This window comes from Drosophila montana, unplaced genomic scaffold (assembly GCF_035044405.1).
Source record: "Drosophila montana isolate Dmon_TW-CO22-7 unplaced genomic scaffold, ASM3504440v1 contig_1505_1, whole genome shotgun sequence".
In the NCBI taxonomy this organism is placed as follows: domain Eukaryota; kingdom Metazoa; phylum Arthropoda; class Insecta; order Diptera; family Drosophilidae; genus Drosophila; species Drosophila montana.
This window is the reverse complement of record NW_026996452.1, coordinates 5,176,101-5,193,846: the sequence shown is the minus strand read 5'-3', so window position 1 is coordinate 5,193,846 and position 17,746 is coordinate 5,176,101. Positions and strand designations below refer to the sequence as shown.

The following is a 17,746-nucleotide window of genomic DNA, read 5'->3' as shown; positions in this document are numbered from 1 at the left end:
AGGCTGATTGCCTTATCCTTTTTGCGCCAGCTTTCGTCACTTTCACCCACACGCACGTACGCACACATACGCAATGATATCAAGCAGACAGCACGACGCGCAAAAAGGGCGTTGGGTAGTCCTTATGTCAAAACAACACCAAAATCTCACATACATATGCACATTTACATTCACATTTTACACCTTACCTGCTTCCTATTGCTCTGCTGCGGCGGCTGCTGCTGTCTGGCATTCCACTACGCCTTCAATGCTGCTGCTGCTGCTGACGACGACGTCGACGCTGGTCGCCCATCAAGCAGTGATCGTACACATGCACATTTTAATTTTGAATATTATAAATTATTTATAAACATTTGCACGCACACACACACCGACGCCCGCACACCGATAGATATATATATACATATATATGTATATAAATATATATATGGCCCAACTTGCTGCTGGTTTTTTGTGTGGAATTTTCTACACTTTTCCTGCTACCTGCCACACATTTGTTATGCTGTTTTCTTTTTTACTCCTATGCCCGCGCAGCTGGCATCGTTTAAGTAGAGTAGTAACACGTATGCACACAACAATGTTTTAACGCACAGAACGTACTAATTTTACAGCAACAAAAAATTCCATGAAAAATAAAGCAGCCATCTTTGCCCAGTATTAGGATTGTTGATATTATATCGGTATATCGATATCAAGTGTGCGATAAATGATATCTGTGCGTTTTTTTTATTACCAAATTTACAAGGCTTATCGAGTTACTAAATAACGCAATGAACAGCTATCGATAGGCGTAAGTTCTGTAGGTCGTGACGTGAAAACTAAAATATTTCTTATCAATATTAGTGGAACTAATTTAAATAAAATTTTGCTCCCTTCATTATGAAATTCATTATAATACAAAACTTAATTAAATTACATTAAGCCATAAACAGTGCCGTTTATTATTCAGAAATTTGATCATTGCTGACGCAGTAGCGCTAGAAGCGATAGTTTAAATATGTTATCGTTATGTTTATTTTTTATGAAAATTAAAATAGAAGACTAAACAAATATAAAAAAGTAACTTGTTGGCTTATTTTTATTATTTCAGACATTGCTTTTAGTGATGTAAAGTATTTTTAAATATCAGTATGGCGCCCTGCCTACTTGCTTCTTCTTACACATTGATGACGTATTGCGCAAGCCAACGATAGTAGAAATATCGTGATGTAAATATGTAAGTTCGATAACTGATGTTTATTTTAATTTTTATACAACAATATACATTTATACTAAGGAATTGTTTTGAGAAGAGCTTTAAATGTGCCAACAACAATGTTTGGGCTTTGGTTTTTTCTTATTAATTGTTACACTCGATTATTCTCCGATAAGTGGTTCATTCGATATAAAAGTCATTCAGAGTATTTTATGTGGTATTTACTTGTGCGCACGTTGTTGTCATTGCATGACAAAATAATATAAAGAAAATATGCGCAATTTGAAACTGCAATATTGCAAGGAACAGAATACAGGCGTTAAAAATGCCAGACAACTGTTGCTCCAACCGGATCACGAACGTAGTGGCCAAGAAATCACATTCATTGTGACCGACAGCAAAATCTACGCCGTAGACATTGAAGCCGGCGATGGAGAAGCGCCAAAACTTATAACCGAACTGCCGGATATAGTCGGCGCAGAGTATTTGCAGCTCGACAACGTAATATGTGTGGCCACGGGCGCTGGCGAGGTGCTAATCCTCAAACCCGACACACTGGCACAGAGCGAGGGCACCTACTGCGACGTGGGTATTGAGTGCATGGCCTGGTCACCCAACCAGGAGGTGGTTGCCTTTATAACCAAAACAAAGAATGTGGTCGTCATGACCTGCACATATGATGTACTGGGCGAGCAGCCGCTAGATGCGGCACTCGCGGACGATCAGCAGTTCGTGAACGTGGGCTGGGGCAAAAAGGAGACACAGTTCCATGGCACGGCCGGTAAACAGGCGGCCAAACAGTCCGCAGAGTTCCAACCACCTGAAGATGTGCAGCAGTTACCACAGGTGAGTGCCGCGATTGACAGACTGACTAAGCTCTAGGTGGCTGCTTTTTCCACAGACGCAAAATTGCATTTGCTTGGAATTTATTTGTTTTTTATTCGCGGTTAGATTTTATTTAATACGATTTGTAATATTTGCTTGTATACATATATTTATTTATATACGACCTATTTGCCAACAGGATGTGCAGATTGCCTGGCGCGGTGATGGCGCCTATTTCGCCGTCTCCTATGTGGCCGCCCAGGTGGGTCGCACCTTCAGCGTCTACGACTGCGAGGGCAAGCTGCAATATACGGCGGAAAAGTGGAATGGATTGCAGACACCAATCGCCTGGCGTCCCAGCGGCAATTGGATTGCCCAACCGCAAATTCTGCCCAGCAAATCAATTGTGGCGCTGTTCGAAAAGAACGGTTTGCGTCATCGCGAATTTGTGTTGCCCTTCGATTTGCACGAGGAGGCAATTGTGCGGCTACGCTGGAGCAACGATTCAGATATCCTAGCGCTGCATACGGTTACAGAGGAGGCGCAAACAATTTATCTCTATACGATTGGCAATTATCATTGGTATCTGAAGCAGGTGCTGGTCTATAAAGAGCAACTGGATCCGCTTGCCTTCTTCCACTGGGACAATCGTCTGGGTAATGAGCACATGCTGCACGTTCTCCTCGAGAGTGGCAAACGGTATACGCATCGCTTTCATTATGCCATCGATTGCCAGCCGGGCACAGCCATTGTCTGTGTTATCGATGGCAAGCGACTACTATTGACCAATTTCTCGGCGGCTGTCGTGCCGCCGCCCATGTGCTGGCGCGTCGTCGAAATGAGTAGCTATATAAATGCCGTTTGCTCCTGCGATTCCCACATATGTATTTACACCAGCGATCGTGTGCTGCACTTTTATGTGCCGGAAATGAATCAGTTCTTATGCCACGATCAGCTCCAACCTGAGTTCGCGCAAATCCAATTGGCCAACTTGAGCTGCTTTTTCGATTCCTATTTGCTGGCCACACACAGCGTGGGCAGCCAGACGCGCATCCTATTGCTGAATAATGGCAAAACGACAAGCTCGCAGCGCATCGCTGGCACCATAAATGCCCTGGCCGTGAGCAATGGCAATTTCTACATCCAAACCCTCAACAATGGCGACATCTACGAGTTTGCCCTGACAGCCGACAAGCAGACAAAGCTAACGCGCAGCTATTTGCATCTTGGACAGGCCGTGGATCAAATGATATTTCACAGCAGCCCTTTCGCACCAGCAGGTATGTTCAAATCTATATGCGTATTTGATTGATTGACTGACTAATGGTGCTTGGCATCTGTACCTACTCTATAGCTCTTTTATGTGCTGTACATGAATACTTAGACTTAGACAAGTGAAGAAAATTAGTGACTGATTGACTGAGCTCTTGTGATGTAAATGAATTCAACTTTTTAGTCTGATTGATTGACGATTCAAAGAATTTATATTTTGGTTTGGGCTGACGTTTGTTTTAATAAACAAAAAAGGTTTTTCATACAATCAACTTAAACTTCGACCGACCATTCCTATAGCAGGTATATGTTAGACTGGTTCTGATCCTGCCGATTCCTAAGCAATGTTTCCTGTTTCGAATTTGTTTAGCAACAGATAGACGGTCCCGGCTGTCGATACTCAATAAGAATTAATTATATATATATAATTGGCTGATAAAAAGAAAGGAATACCGTGCTCGAATAGAAACTAATTTTTTAATAATTAAATAAAACAAAGTGTTCTCATCTTATATGAAGACGTCCCTTTGATAATGCTTAACAATTCACCTTCTTTGCAGGCAAACTCATTACGCTGCGCTCGCAGCAGCTGCTACATATAGATGGGCAGCGGATTGACGAGGATGTGACCTCAATCTGTGTGGTCGACGATTATTTGGTCTATACACAGCTGAATTCGCTGCACTTCGTGCGGCTGTTGGATAAAAGCGCTGTGTCCACGCGCAGCATTGAGCGTGGCGCCAAGCTGGTGACATCAGCAAGCGATGCCCGGCTGGTGTTGCAGCTGCCACGCGGTAATCTGGAGGTGATCTGTCCCCGTGTCCTGGCACTGGGCCTAATTGGCAGGCAACTCGAGCGTTATCAATACGACGAGGCAATGCGAATAGTGCGAAAACAGCGCATCAATCTGAACATCATCTGTGACCACAATGTCGAGCAATTTCGTGCCAATGTGGATAAGTTTCTGCGCCAGATTATGGACGCCCAATGGATATGCCTGTTCCTTAGCGAGCTGCAGAACGAGGACTATGCGCTGGGCATGTACGCCGGCAACTATGTCGCAACGCAGCAACACTATCCGCCCGACTACAATGTCAAGCAGAAGGTGCAAAAGATATGCGCCCTGTTGATCGCCCACATGACCCAGGCGACAGATCCCGCGCTAATGGCACGCTATCGACTGCCCATTATAACCGCCTACGTGAAGGCCGGCAGCCTGCCGCATGCATTGCAATACATTTGGCGGCACAAGCAGACGGATGCCCAGCTGGGGGAGCAGCTGCTCAAGTATCTGCTCTATTTGGTCGATGTGAATGAACTGTATAATGCCGCTCTGGGCACCTATCATTTTGGCCTGGTCCTGTTCGTTGCCGAGCAATCGCAAAAGGATCCCAAAGAGTTTTTGCCCTATCTCAACGAGCTGAAGGCCTTGCCGCTGAACTATCGCAAATTCAAGATCGATGAGCATCTGAAGCGCTTTGAACGTGCTCTCAATCATTTGGCTGAATGTGGCGAGGAGCATTATGATCTGGCGCTCGATTTCATACAAAAGCATAATCTTTATAGCCAGGCTCTGGTCGCCTATCAGGCTCAGGAGGATTTCCATCGGCGCATTTGTATCGCCTATGCGGATCATTTGCGCGCCAATGCCCAACTGGAGGCCGCCAGTCTTATGTACGAGCGGGGCGGACAGCTGCAGCAGGCGCTGCTTAGCGCCCGCCACACACTCGACTGGCAACGTGTCCTGAGGCTGGCACAGCGTGCCGCTGAGCCACTGGCCCAGGTGGCCAATTCACTGGTGGCGCCGCTCCAGCAACACGATCGTCATTTGGAAGCCTACGAGCTGCTCAAACGGTTTGAAGAGCCGACCAGTGAGGCGCCGCTGGACGTCCTGCTGCACGGCCATCTCTACGGGCGTGCCATCTACGAGGCGGGCCTGCTGGACGTAGACGGCACAGCCGATCTGTTGGGTAAGTTAACTCCTCGGAAGTCTCCAAATAACTTGTGTAAAATAAGTTTTCAAGCGATCTGCTTGGTTTGGTACCTGGCTTTAAACTGTTTTATAGCGGATTTATAGCTGGTTGGAATCGGCATCGCTTGAAGTTAAGGTTTTGCTTGAAAGCAGAATTATTTAAAATATTGAAACTGGCCAAAAACAATGTTTCGAATTTAAAAAGTACTTATTGCTTGCATTTAAGCCTGTTTTGCTTTAATCAGTGTGACCAGTTCACGCTTCATAAAAATAGCTGAAAATAGCCGAATTAGCTTAGGAAACAGGGTTGGTTGCTACTGACATGGCAAAAAATAGCTAAATCAGCTTAGAAAATAGCTAAATTCGTAAGACTAGCTGGTTTGTAAATGCTCGCTTGAAAGTTTTATAATTCCTTGCATTGATTCCCCGAAATATTCCACAAATTTGTATTGAATCCTGATAAAATTTGCTTGTGATTGTCTTTGAAGACTTTTTGTGCATTAATATTTGATAACTCACATGCAATAAATTGATGAAATTGAATTGATTAAATATAAAACTATTTTTATATAACAAATAGTTTCCAGAACAGTATTTTTCTTACAAATCAGAAGCTGCTTTAAAAGCAAAGGAATATTAAAACGTTAATATATGAACAAGTGTTTCATCAGTTCATCAATGAAAATGCTTGTAAATCAATAAATAGTAAATACATTTTCAACTCTAGTTGATGAAAAAAGCTAAATGGTTAAATTTTGGAAATGTTTACAACTGACAGCAGTGAAATAAAGTTCAAGTCTTAACGATCCCAAAAAGTTCTACTTCGGATTTCGGTAATTGCATTAGATAAGAGCAAATTGTCGAGGCCCTAACCAAATGAATAATAGTCCATCAATTTCGATAAATAGGTAGCCAAATGGAGTCTCAGTTAGACTTGGGGTATAAATATGGACTGCTCAAGATTGGAAGCTTCAAATCAAAAGCCGATATCATGAAGTTTTTAACGCTTGCAATTTTCGCAATCTTGTTGCTCGCCGTCCTGGGACAGCGGGCGGAACGCTTTGGCTGTCATCGCCATGGTGATGAATTGAAAAAATCAGTTTATACTGCCATGCCGCGTACTCAGCGCGATGTGCGCTCAGAGGATGAGGTACGCGTTGGACCTCATGCGGGTTACATGCCTCGGATTCCTCAGTTTTAATAAAACTATGAATGAACGAACAAAGGACGATGGGCCAACAGGGGAAACCCATCATCAGCATTAAAACTAAAAAATAAAATTTTTTTCATGCACAAATCGATTTGAATAAAAGTCACTGTGAAAGGAACATAAAGTTTTTTAAATGTGGCTACAAGATTAAATGCCAGCTCACAATTATATATTCGAATATAATATAGGGCAGCTCTATATATCATAGAGCTGCTTGCTAGGATGGGCTTTTGAGAAGTTCCTCTAACTAAAGATCTTTGTTAAAATCCATTTCAGAGTTGTTTATCACATTTCGGCTAAAAAGTCCACTTCTCTTGGATGAAAAATAGTTCTAAATAGGCCGTAATAAGAGCGAAAGTTTAGTTATTTTTACTTTTACTTATTTTAAACGATTTTTGAAGTGCAAACCAGGCGGAAACATTGACTCCAACTTTTGGCTCTTCATTCGTTTGTCTGGAAACTCTTTTCCGCAAAAATTTTTTTTAAAACATAATTTGTGACGTTATCTTTCCAGAAAGTGTGCTTAGCTTTAAATTTTCCATGGGCTTTATGCTTTGCGTAAAGCTTGACCCGTGCAAGGCCGGGTAATTTATGCTTGTAATATATAAGCTGAAAAATTGCGATCCCAACTGAATAAAGAAAGAGCTGAATTTCTATTTGCAGTGAATGCTAGAAGGTTGTTTTTGGATAGTTCCACGTGCAAGTGTGAAAAATAAGTGGAAACTGGTTGCATGAAACTCTTTTTATTCGATATGTTACAAAGTCATTTGAAATATTCATGTAAGACGTGTTTCACACTTTTACATCTTATTAGATAATTTTAACGCCAATTCAAAGCCATGTCATGTATTGAAATGGCATTTTGTTAAATCCAGTCTATACTCAGCTAACTTATTCACCTCCATCCAATCAGATAAACGCGTCAAGCCCGCGCTCATTGCATATGTCGCACAATTGGAGGCTTCACTGCGTGCAGATCGCGACCTTTTCGTGGAGTACAAACAGCGTCTGCTGGACATACGCAAGCGCCAGGCGACGGCAGCGGATGCCGGCGAGGAGCACGAGTTGGATATTGATGAGGTCGATCTGTTGTCGGAGACGAGCAGCATCAGCTCGTCGCGGCACAGCGGCAGCTCGCGGGGCACCGGGTAAGGAGTCACTTGCTGTTGCACCTGACTGCATCGAAGTTTTATTTTCTTCTTTTTTTCTTTTGTTTGTTTTTTTTTTTGGTACTCACTTTCTTTCGTTTTGGTGCAGAAAAACATTTCGCTCCAGCAAAAATCGACGCAAACACGAACGCAAACTGCTCAGCCTGAAGCCGGGCAACCCCTTCGAAGATATCGCGCTCATCGATGCGCTGCACAACCAAGTCACGAAGCTTGGCCAGCAGCAGCAGCAGCAGCTTGTGCGTGACACATGCAAAGCGCTCCTCCAGCTGCACACCGAGGATCTCCAGGCGGCGGCGCTACAGCGCCAATACGATGGCATTCTGACGGAGCTGCTCGCATCGCTGGACGAGATCTGGTTGCCGGAGCTAATGGGCGGCACCACACAGCATCTGACCGGACCCAATGTCGACTATCTGGCCCTGCAAAAGGAACAGCGTTACGCTCTAATATGTGGGTATTATTCAAATTAAGCATTGACTAGGACAAACAAATGTATAAGTAGTCAGAGATTGTGAGACTCGAGGAGGAGGGTGCCTCTCTCTATGCATGTAAAAAATAATAGTAAAATAATATGATATACAATATGTTATCTGATATGCAACTGATCCTTATCTATATACATATATCATATTTTTATATGCTGAAGGAGAGAGATTCCCTTTCCATATATCTAAAAAAAAATTTGATGTAATGTTATATACATTTTTATATATGACACATGATCAGTTGATCTCAAGGAGAGAGATTCCTTTTCCATTAATGTAAAGAACAGTGCAATAGAATTTTATTTGATATCATCTACAATGTCATATATGCCTTATGATATCCAACTGATTCCTTATCTATATATATCATTTCTCAAGGAGAGAGATTTCTCTTCAATATATCTATAAAATAGTTCAATAGAACTGAATATGACGCTATTTACCATATGATATATAACATATGATACGTTATTGATTTATATATATTATATTATATTTATTTATTTATATATCATATCATTATATTCTCAAGAAGATTTCGTTACCAAATGTAATAGAATTTTATATGATGCGATCTACAATATGATATACAACATATGATATGTAACTGATTCCTCCACAATGTCATCTCATTATATTCTCACGAGGATTCCTCTGCCATGTATGTAATAATTAATGCAATAGCATTATATATATTATACATGATATTTAACTGATCAATGTATATACATATATGATATATCAAGCTCGGATCTATAAAACTCAAGTGTAATTCTTTAGTATATATTAAATTATCTAATATACATTTTATATTATTATATTTAATTAAAAAATTACCTATTTCCATTCGCATTTGATCTTAAGAATATCGCCCTAGTGTTGGGTAATTTGTTGAAGTCTTAAGTATTTTCAAGTTTTTCTCATTAAAATATTACATATTTGGAAAATACAGAAAAAACTCTACATAAACTTAGTAAACTGATCGAAAATGTTCAAGATTAATCAGAAATTGTATTGTGTTTCGATTATTAACAGATTTTTCGTCAAAAACGTTCAAAAGTTTTTTAAAATTAAATTTAGATCAGAATTTTCTGTCTGTCCAACGTTTTAAATTAACAGTTTTAAGGTCTGAGGAGAGTTTTGTTATTTAAAAAAAAACTATGGAGAGTTTTAATCCTAAGTAAGATAATATACAATTATATATGGTTATAGCTTTGTGTCAAATCGATCGGAACTTACATATAAACAGCTCTTTAAACTATGTTTCAGTTAAAAAATCTTTAATTTATTTTCACTTTATAAACTTTATAAAACTAAAACTCGATACTAATATGATCTTATTCTCCCCTCTATTTATTTCAGCTCCCCTGAAGCGATTCAAGCCGCAATTGATCATTATCGATTGGAAGCATGGCATATTGCATTAGTTCTTATCATAATTGTGGTCATATTATGGATAGGTTAAATGGATTTACACTTTTCGTGCAAATTGTTTTTGGGCTAAACAAAATCAAAAAAATAGTTTATATATCGAATCGCCGTCTCTAATTGACTTTCACTATATTTTCACAGCTCTGAGATAAACGTTGCATTAAAATCACTAATTGAGTTTATTTATTGGCACGCAAACAGTTGCGTGTTTTGGCTGTAAAAAATGGGTGTATAAATATTAATTTAAAATTGGTATTTGGTACGGACTATCATTTAGGAGGCGTTTACTTTTGCTTATCACTGTGCAACGCCCTTCAAAGAATTCCAGCTGATTTCCTGGCACTGTTGGCGGCTGTTGGCGCTGCGCTGGCGTTAACAGCGGCGTGGGCGTCGCTGCCTGAAACAAGTTTACAGTGATTTGTTAAAGAGCACAGTATGCTAAATGCTCTACCCAAAGCAAGGCATTTAAAACACGTTAAGTAAAAGTAAAAGTTTGGTGTAAGGCACTACTACCATATTATTGGTATACTTATGCCCTCAAGCATTAATAACTGCATTAAATTAGTATACAATTTACTTAAGCACCTCTTTAATTAACTCATTTCGCCACATGAAACACCCTAATGCCCGCTGGACATGCGCGGCTAACATAGTCAGCCGCTGCTGCTGCTGCACTGAGCGCCGACGTCGACGTCGCAACTCCAATTGAGCTCTCTCTCTCGGCAGTGCTCACGTAGTTTTCGTTTTCGCAGCGCATTTCAGTGAGAGCCATTGAACGGTGCGGTCGTGTGTTCGCTGTCGCTGCGCAAAACTTTTATATTGGCGCGTCTCCTGTTTCATAGTGCGCCAAAAAATAAACTAAACTTAGGTGAATTTGTTAATAAACAAATAAGAATTATTTGTGAGTGTATATTTTTGTATATAGAGCAGCTGCAAGCTGTTTAATAAAGCGAAATTTTTGGCCCAAGCAACAAGTGCGACAGGAAACGCGCGCGTGGAAAACGTAACGAAATCGAAAATAAAGTGCAAATAAAAAAGTGTATGTGCATGTGAAGTTCCATTAATTTGCTAATTGGAAATCGCACTGAAAATTTATTGCTATTGATAGCTTATAATAGTAAGCATTTAATAGTGCTAATTGGAAAGAAAGTGTGAAATATATAGAAATATAATAAAGTAAAAATATAAAAATTCCATTCAATCGCGCAGTCGCAGATGTGCGTTAAGTTAATAAGCGCGCTAAATAAATAATTGTTGCTCAAAGGCGCGCATATTGAAATCAAATAATAATATTAACCAAAGCTGATTATATTTTCCCAATTGGAAGCGGCCAGCATAACAACAACAGCAACTATAACAAAATTTTTGGTAAGTCCCAGTGTGTTCTATATGTATGTATGTATGTGTGTATTATAAGCAGCGCTGTTGCTGCGCCGCGCTCTGTCGCTCTGCGATAATACATTGAACAGTTTTAAGCTTTGCATTTGTTTTTGTTTTTTTTTTCGGTAAGTCACCTCTTGGTGTTCTATAAGCAGAGCTGTCGACGTCAAGTGCTGCTGTTACGCGCTCTCTCTCTCCTCTCTTCGCTCTCGTTGCTCTAGTACGCTGTCCAGTTTAAAGCTCAGCTCAAACTTGCAAAACGACTTTCAACATCACTTTTGGTGTTGTTGTTTTTGCTACTTCTATTCGCCCCACCGTTGTTGTTGTTTTTTTAATTACACCTACTTTTTTCGCCGTGCTTTAGATTTGGATTTGTCGATTTTGTTGTTTTTGCTGCTGCTTTAGCACTTTTATTTTTTGGCACATGTCGAAATCGCCGCGGGCCTTAAATTGTTTTTCGCACAAAGCAATTATTTATTTATAGACTAAATGCCATAATTTCTTGTGCTTTTTTTGTGGAAATTTGTAATTTTTTAAAATTATTGTTGGCACAAGTCTTGCTTAAGAGCTAAAATTGTTGATTGAAACCAATTTTTTAAGCCTTGACATTGGCTAAAGTTTAATTGGAATGCGTTGAAAGTCCTTGACCGAATATTTGGAATTGGAAAAGTTTTAGGTCATGTTTAAGATTCTAGGAAAAATGATACATTTTCGGAAAAATGATACAAATTTAGCAGTTGTTAGCAGGGAAGATTTTGAGTTAATAAGGTTACAATGGAACTCGAAGGACCCATTGGGAATAACATATGTTAGGCAAGGTTAATGTTAACATTAACAATAATCCGATTCAGATATTTGATTTCTGATGTTGATTTTCCAATAAGAATCGTAATGGGATATTCAAGTTTTTTTTACATTCCGTTGGACATTCTCTATGTGAACCAATCAGGCTCGATTTGCAAATCTGTTGATAGATCTTATTTAAAATAAACAATGGCAAGCTGAAGCCCACTTTGCGAATAAATTATGATTATTTGAAGTCGTTGCGCGACTTCCTATACGGATTCTATGACTGACATAAGAGTATAGCATAAATATAGCATACGATTATCATTTATCTCATGATTTACAATGCGAATGTTGCCGTTGTTTCATTGTTTTGTTTTTTTTTTTTGTTTCTGCCCGTCTATGCGAATGTTACCCAATCCGAAAAAGTACACACACAACTCGAGGCACGTCTCGTATCTCCACGAAAGAGCCAAAGCCAAAAAAAGTGCTGAACGTGACTCAGACTCGGCAAATGCTACTCTTATCTCACAGGGCTCGAGCCTCGAGTCCAAGTCCGAGTCCGAGTTCGAGTTCGAGCTCGAGCCTCGCATCGACTGTGACCCGTGCTGACCACAAACCCTATAAAATATTGTAAAAAAAAATACAATCCATAAGCTACCTAAATCTTATGTGGCGGCGGCGGCTCCATTGAAACCGGTTTATAGCCAAACGCGTTCTGGACTCAAATCGACGACATTCCATGGAACTCAAACATTGGGTTTCTCTGGGGTTGGGTCTTTCGATATTTCTTTCATTTTGCTAAAACCTCTCGCAGCTCCCTTTGCAACGTTGGCGGCAGCTCATTTGGCATTCAAAATGTTTTCTCTATAAGAGACCTGAGGCCCATTATTAACAATTTATGTTGTAACTGCAAAATGCATAATGCATTTGTTGTCTCAGTTGTTGTTGCTGTTGTTGTCGTTGTTGTTGCTTGTCTCTAATTAAAAAAAAAAATGAAGAAAAACTTGACTGCAACATGATGTGGCAAATGCGCCGAGCGGCAACCTTCGCCTGAGGCATTCGATTTTGCATAGATTGGCCTAAGAAGAAATATATATAAAGCCATATATACACATATAAATATATAGAGAGACATAAAGATATAGTCAGAGTTTCAGCCACGTTTTAAATGCAACTCTTAGCACAAGTTAAGGCTTTTGTTTTATGACCTTCCCGCTTGTTAAGTCAAAGACGAGAGAATCAACACCGTCTGCACAGTGGTACACAGCTGTGTGAAAAGTGCATGAAATACAGTGTGCAGAAATTAAGCGCAAATTGTAAATATGTGAAGCTGAAATGTTTAAGATTCAGGGAGTGAAAACAAAACAAAATCATAAACAATCCAGTTATTCATTATTTGTATTACTTTTAATTCTTTAATCTATTTCTAAATATGAAAATAGGAAGATCTTGTTTTTGGCCTCGATTATTTTTTGATTATTTTATATAGTTAAATATATAACATATTTAACAATCTGTTATTCATATTAATTTTTAAGAAAACCTTGTTTTGGCTTATTAATATTAATATATTTAAGATGTTGTCGAAAATATATCATATTTTTTATATCTGTAATACATATATTATTAAGTCTATATTAGGGTTGTTCAAAGCAAGCGGTAAATCTCAATTTTCTTTATTTTCTCGTATAGCTTTTTACAGTCGAAATCATAAACGTACCGGTTCTCAAGTAGTTAACCTCAAAGTTTAATATAAAGCTATATAAAGGTACTTGGAAATTTTAGACCGCATGCAAATGAGGCATTTTTATTACACTGAGAACTCTTTCCGATAGTTTTCTTCCTCAATTGCAATAATAATAATCGAAAGCAACTTTGTAGAACACAATCGAAATCAAACTTGAAATTTGTCAAGTCGTTAAAAAAAATGAAGAGGAGCCGAAATAGGAAAAGTGTAGAAAAATATAAATGGTAAAAATCGAGTTGAGAATTGGATTAGTTACTGTAGTATCGCTCTCTCTCTCTCTTTCTCTCTCTCTCCCTCTCTCTTTTTTTTCAAGTATCTCGCTTCTATTCCCTCTTATTAAAAGCACCATTCTATGTCTTAAGTTTATGCTGAAAAGAAACACTTCTCTAACTTCCCCAACTTACATCATCTCAAATTAGTTGGCTCTTAAGTAAAGAAACTTTTGCGGGCCCAGAAATTTACAGCTGAAATCTCTTTCTACGGTTCGCTTTGGTCTCATTAAGTTAAATAGCGAGTGCTCTGTGGGCGTTACTCAACACTGTCGCAAAGTGTCTTGAGTTTCAGTTGAGGTCTGTGGAGGAGGAAGGTGGCGGGGGAGGGAAGGGGGCGGCACCCCTGAAACGAGTCGCATTGCATTAAGGTTGCCCTGCAGACCCACAGACCTGACCTATCGCGGTTCTTGTTTTTTCTTCATCTTTTTTTGTCGTTGTCATGTCTAATTCTTTCTTCTTCTTCTTCCTCTTCTTTTTCTGCATCTCTTTGTTTCGGTGTCTTTTATTTGGTTTTGTTGTTGGTTGCGTCTTGCAAAACATTTTGCGGTCTGCGTGTGAGCTCTTATCTTGCGCTTTTTGCATTTTGCAATCATCGAATGGACAAAATGTTTATTGGTCATTTTGACTACGTTGTGGTTGATTGATGCGGAGGAACAGGTTGCACAGCAGAAGCAAAATGTGCTAGTACAACGGTACAATGTTCACAAGAGTCAAAGGTCCAGATTTCTGGAAGTCTTAGTTACTGGAAGCCAAAGTCACTGGAAAGCTAAACATCTTATTTCAAAGACACTTCAAATTATTAACTGGAAGTCTTGGTTTCTGCGATCCCGCTCCTAGAAATAACCACCTAGAAATCTCTGAAAGTCTTAATTACTGGAAGCCAAAGTCTCTGGAAAGCCGACAATTGAAATGTCAAAGACACTTAAAGCAATAGTTACTGGAAGTCTTGGTTCCCTTAAATGAATATTTCTAGAAGTCAAAGTTAGGAAGCCTTCGTGCTTTTAAGGCTGAATTCTTGGAAGTACCTGGAAGTCTTTGAAATTGATATACATATAGTTCAAAGTTACTGGAAGCCTTGCTTCCTCACGGTCAGTGTTCCTGGAAGTACCTGGAACTATCTGAAATACAAATCCCTAGTAAATTCCCAGGAATTTTCCGGGACTTGATTGCCAAAAATCCCAGGAATTTCATTTACTTAAATGTCAGACTACCTGGAAATCAATGTTCTCGGCAATCAGACTTCTTCGATGTCAAAATCTCGTCAAGTCAAAGTTCCGGTAAGTCAAAATACAACAAAAGTTATGATTTTATGCAAGCCAAATTGACTGTTTGTCAAGTTCAAGCAATATCGTCCCCTCTTATCTTATTAAATAAAGTTTAAGAGTTGTTTCAACTTTTAAATTCTCTCAATCTTTCAGTCTCTCTTTCTCTCTCTCTCTCCCTCTCTCTCTCTTTGTCTATCTGTTTATCCCTCTGTTTCCTTTTATAAGATGCGCGCTGCTCTTTGCGCTTCTCATACAAGTTTTCCATACTTAATTCAATTAAAAGTTAAATTATTTTGTTGACAAGCGCAACTGCTTGCAACGGAAAAAAGTCAACGAACGTTTAACTTTTCATAGGAAGTAACTTTTTGGGTGCGAATGAGACAGCGAATAATTCGAGTATTCACTTAGAACACTCAATGTTTTCTTTCAGTTTCCATTTGCAGTTTTTACTCAATGCCATTTGATTTTCTTTACATTATGCCAAGCGTCGTCTTACGCCGTTTGGCAAGTTTTTCCGCATTCGAATAAAAATGACAATGGAGAACTTGGTACAAGCAGCAGCAAGCATGAGCTAGTATAGAAATTAGCTTGAAACTTAATAATGAAAGTAAACTTAATAATGAAAGTAACCTAATCCATACTCCAATAAAGTAAAGAACATGGAGGACGCCTATGCGTTAAATGAATTTTTATAGGTTTCTTCTGTAACTGCCAGCTTAAAGCCAGCTAAAATTAAGCTGCACAAGCGCCGTCCTCCATGGTCACTTTATGCGAAGGCAAATTGATAAAGAGTTAAAGTGTACTTAAGTTAACAAGCAGCTGCTAAACATCGAAAACGTGGAATATATTAATGCACATAAATAAAAGCATATAATAATATATATGTATATATATATATATATATATATATATATGTTATGTATTGTAATTTTGATGTAAGTCCAACTAGTCTTTCAGTTTCTATTGTGGAGTGCTTGAAATGAATTAAATTCTGAGAATGCTTTTTGTAGGCTCTATTATTATTGGGCACATTGCGATGATTGAATTTAATTCAATTATATGATGTGTGTGTGTGTGTTTATGTTTGTGCGTGTGCGTGTGTGTGTGTGTGTGTGTGTTTGTGTGCGAGTTACATCTTGCTCTAGCATTGGGTCTCTCTGCTCCAATCGGCCCTGAACTGTGACCCGGTGCCTGGCCCCCTGCGCCATAAAAAGGCAGGAAATTGTTGTTTTGGGGCCTAGTTTTATGTTTTTGTTTCTTTCGCGTTGGTAACCAGCTTTTGGCCTAAAACCCATTTGTTTTGGCTCTGTGTTTACCTGTACACATATGTCGCTATATTTCTGAGTGTGTGCTCGTTTGTGTATATATATATATATATGTGTGTGGATGTGTGTGTATTTAGCCACAGCTGCTGGCATAAAAATGCATTTAACAAAAACTGTTTCTGTTTACCTTTCACATACGGCCATTGAGGGCAGCCCACACACACACACACACATGAACACACACATGCATCAACATAAAACATACACACTCACACACACACATTGTTTGTTTATGCTTTGCACTCACAGATACTTTGCCTTTTTAGCTGTAGTTCTTTTATGCATCCCAAAGATACACAACCTATGCCCATTGTGTCAGCCGTCAGTGCAATATGGCTTGCAATTTTTTGTTAAACAAAAATAAACAACATTTGTTGTAAACACTCGCTGTGAGTGGAAGGCGATGCGGCTTACACTGACAGAAAAATGTTGGTTGATAATGTTTTCAATATGCTCAGCAAAAGTTTCTAGCCATGTTTCTTTAATTGTTTATTTTCTTAAAATATATTTATTTATTAAACTGTTTGCCTTTTGCGCCATTTGTGTACCTCTGGTCACTACATAAAAGAGCCAAGTAATATTGTTGCATTTCCTAAAATCTTTTATATTTTATTGAGCCCATAAACTGCAAGAAGTTTTACCTATATAATATGTATAACTGTATACTTATATACAATACTTCGTAATATTACAATATTCCTACAAATAAAAATGTTATATATTTTATACCGTTTACTAATAATTCTACTTTTTGCTATTGCTTATACTATTTTCTTCTCTTATACTTACTACTAAATATACTAATTATATACTTCGGAGTAATACCTTTCATATTTATACTACGATTTACTACCTATTCTTCTGATTGTTATTTGTACATCCCTTCTTCTACTACCTATATCACAGCTACTTATAATTCTTACTTCTTATACGACTTATTCCGTTTACTACTACTTATTTTATTACCATTGCCTTTACTAGATTTTGGTATGCGGCTAAAAAATAGTTTATGAAGCAGTTTTATATACTTAAGAATATCACAAACAAAGAGTATTTCGCTGGTTGCATAAATTCCCCCTAGATAAATAAGAATACTACATGTTTCTCTTATACTCACTACTAAATATAATTGGGATTCTTTTATACCTTTACTACGTTTAACATATTTTTACTTGATTATTTTTTTAATTGTTGTTTTTTACTTCATTTCTTCTACCACCTATACCATGTCTACTAATATTTCTTACTTATACGAGTTATATGTAGTTTTTTCTTCGTTTCTTATACCGCCTACTACGACAACTTATATTTCTAAAAAGTGCTTATACTATATGTTCTACTTATACTTACACTAATTTTGTACAACTTATAACTCATTATATTTCCTGCTTATTACTTATTACCTATAC

At 38.6% G+C, this 17,746-nt stretch overlaps 2 protein-coding genes across 3 annotated transcripts in view; both read left to right on the top strand.

Moving 5' to 3' along the window:
* The first annotated feature begins 1,404 nt into the window (after positions 1-1,404).
* Positions 1,405-9,693, top strand: Elp1 (elongator complex protein 1). The gene is made up of 6 exons (XM_064696642.1): positions 1,405-2,041; positions 2,220-3,300; positions 3,853-5,262; positions 7,388-7,622; positions 7,732-8,093; positions 9,491-9,693. Exons 1-6 carry the CDS (start codon positions 1,469-1,471, stop codon positions 9,553-9,555), a joined length of 3,726 nt encoding a protein of 1,241 aa, XP_064552712.1. The 5' UTR covers positions 1,405-1,468; the 3' UTR covers positions 9,556-9,693.
* A 630-nt stretch (positions 9,694-10,323) lies between these two features.
* LOC135438333 (mucin-2) overlaps positions 10,324-17,746 on the top strand; it is a 31,405-nt gene continuing 23,982 nt past the window's right edge. The window contains exon 1 of one of the 2 annotated variants that reach the window (XM_064696630.1): positions 10,324-10,927. The gene's annotated coding sequence lies outside the window, so the exon portion shown is untranslated. The remainder of the gene's footprint in view (positions 10,928-17,746) is intronic. The other variant, XM_064696621.1, reaches the window with a different exon arrangement.

Coding starts and splice junctions, on each gene's coding strand:
- Elp1 (XM_064696642.1), top strand. CDS start 1,469: ATGCGCAATTTGAAACTGCAATATTGCAAGGAACAGAATACAGGCGTT. Junction 5,263..7,387: donor CGGCACAGCCGATCTGTTGG/GTAAGTTAACTC, acceptor CCATCCAATCAG/ATAAACGCGTCAAGCCCGCG. Junction 7,623..7,731: donor GGCAGCTCGCGGGGCACCGG/GTAAGGAGTCAC, acceptor GTTTTGGTGCAG/AAAAACATTTCGCTCCAGCA.